At 44.4% G+C, this 2,231-nt stretch overlaps 1 protein-coding gene across 1 annotated transcript in view; it reads left to right on the forward strand.

Annotated features, from left to right (window-relative positions):
* Positions 1 to 2,231, forward strand: part of CENPH (centromere protein H) — a 21,140-nt gene that overhangs the window by 9,877 nt on the left and 9,032 nt on the right. Inside the window, exon 4 of the mRNA XM_012802737.2 lies at positions 1,693 to 1,749. Within this exon, the coding sequence (XP_012658191.1) occupies positions 1,693 to 1,749 (57 nt within the window). The remainder of the gene's footprint in view (positions 1 to 1,692; positions 1,750 to 2,231) is intronic.

Consider the following 2,231-nt stretch of genomic DNA (forward strand, 5'->3'; position numbering starts at 1 on the left):
AGTCTCCTGCCTCAGCCTCCCAAGTAGCTGGGACCACAGGCGCCTGCCACAATGCCCAGCTATTTTTTTGGTTGCAGCCATCATTGTTGTTTTGGCGGGCCTGGGCTGGATTCAAACCCACCACCTTAGGTGTATGTGGCTGGCACCTTAGCCACTTGAGCCACAGGCGCCAAGCCAAGACCTCATCTCTTAAAAAATACCTGGGTGTTATAGTGGGTGCCTATCATCCCAGCTACACAGGAGGGTGATGCAAGAGAATCACTTGAGCCCAAGCAAGAGTTTGAGGTTGCTGTGAGCTATGACGCCATGGCCCTCAACCCCAGGGGGACTGAGTGAGACTCTTATCTCTAAGAAAAAAAAAAAAAAGAAAATACCAAATCCAGAATTCACTCAGTACACCTAACCAGAAACAAAGTAAACAAGAAAAAATTGAAAAACTAAAGAAAAATAAAAATAAATACAGAAAAAAAAGACAAAACAGGCTTGGTGCCTATTGCTCATTGTTTAGGGTGTCGGTCACTTACACTGAGGCAGGCAGGTTCAAACCCAGCCCGGGCCTGCCAAACAACAATGACAACTGCAACAAAAAAATAGCCAGGCGTTGTGGCTGGTGCCTGTAATACCAGTTACTTGGGAGGCTGAGGCAAGAGAATTGCTTAAGCCCAAGAGTTTGAGGTTGCCGTGATCTGTGACACCATGGTACTCTACCAAGGGTGACATAGTGAGACTCAGTCTCAAAAAAAAAGAAAGAAAGAAAAGACCAAACTCTTAGTGGGGCATTTTGGTGTAGGCCTGTAGGCTCAACTACTCAAGAGGCTGAGGCAGGAGGATTACTTGAGTCCAGGAATTTGACATGGTCTTGAACTGTGATGATGGTGCTGCTGGGGTGATAGGTGATACTGTGTCGCAAAAAGAAGATACTTTTGTTGAGTCAGAGTCTCAAGCTGTTGCCTTGAGTAGAGTGTCTTTGCATCACAGCTCACAGCAACCTCCAACTCTTGGGCTTAAGTGATTGATTCTCTTGCCTCAGCCTCTCGAGTAGCTGGGACTACAGGCGCCTGCCACAATGCCCGGCTATTTTTTTTTTTGTTTGCAGTTTGGCCAGGGCTGGGTTTGAACCTGCCACGCTCGGTATTCGGGGCCAGCCCCCTACCCACTGAGCCACAGGTGCCGCCCAGAAGATTTCCTTTTAATGAATTGGATGAATTGGTTTTTGTATGTGGCGGGAATTAAAGAGATAACTATTATTGCTGAGTTGATTACCTTTTTATTATTACTTATCAGCTATTTCAATTCAAAGGAACTTATAGCAGGAAGTTTCCTAAATCTCTGTTTCAGGCCATGTGGATCTCTACCTTCGTGCCTTCCTTCTCCCTGCGTTAAGTGCCTTCATGCTTCCTTCTCCCTGTGCTAAGGGGGGATGGCTTAGAAAGCTCGCTCAGCTCAGGCTAGGTTTTAGGTCCACTTGGCCTCTCATCTTGGCAGTGTATAACCATGTACACCATCTATCTTGCTGTTGCTTCCTAGTTCCATGATTTATTTCTGCAGTAATTTTCCATACAATACAATTGAAAAACCAATGTATGTTATACTTAGAGGGAAATCAGTCTTTTAACTAGTCATGTTTAATTTTTTTTAATATACCATAAGTGTTATCCATGTTTCATAATGCAAGCTTTTTTCCTCTTGTAGGATGAGGTTTTCAACTGCACTTATAAAAAACCTGGAGAAAATTAACGCTAAGAGCAGGTATGATATTTTTCCCCAAGACTTGGTAAGGATGGGAATAAGAAAGGAGATCTGCATCATGACTTTAGTTTTGTAAATTGTTTCAAAAGTTAACTATAAATGCTAGCAACTTTTATCTGGGAAATAATAGAAAATGATGATATTTTTGTAGGTTCTTCCTAGAATTATCAACAGCTTTTATAGTCCTGTTGATATCTTGTTCCATATGGATTGTAACTGTAAGAAGCAGGAGATTTTCTTCAGAAGATGAGAAAGATTTCGGCTCGGCGCCTGTGGCTCAAGCAGCTAAGGCACCAGCCACATACACCTAAGGTGGCAGGTTCGAATCCAGCCCCAGCCCGCCAAATAACAGTGATGGCTGCAACCAAAAAATAGCCGAGAGTTGTGGCAGGTGCCTGCAGTCCCAGCTACTTGGGAGGCTGAGGCAGGAGACTCGCTTGAGCCCAGGAGTTGGAGGTTGCTGTGAGCTGTGATGCCACAGC

This window comes from Otolemur garnettii, unplaced genomic scaffold, assembly GCF_000181295.1.
Source record: "Otolemur garnettii isolate 467f Iridium unplaced genomic scaffold, OtoGar3 scaffold00017, whole genome shotgun sequence".
Classification (NCBI taxonomy): domain Eukaryota; kingdom Metazoa; phylum Chordata; class Mammalia; order Primates; family Galagidae; genus Otolemur; species Otolemur garnettii.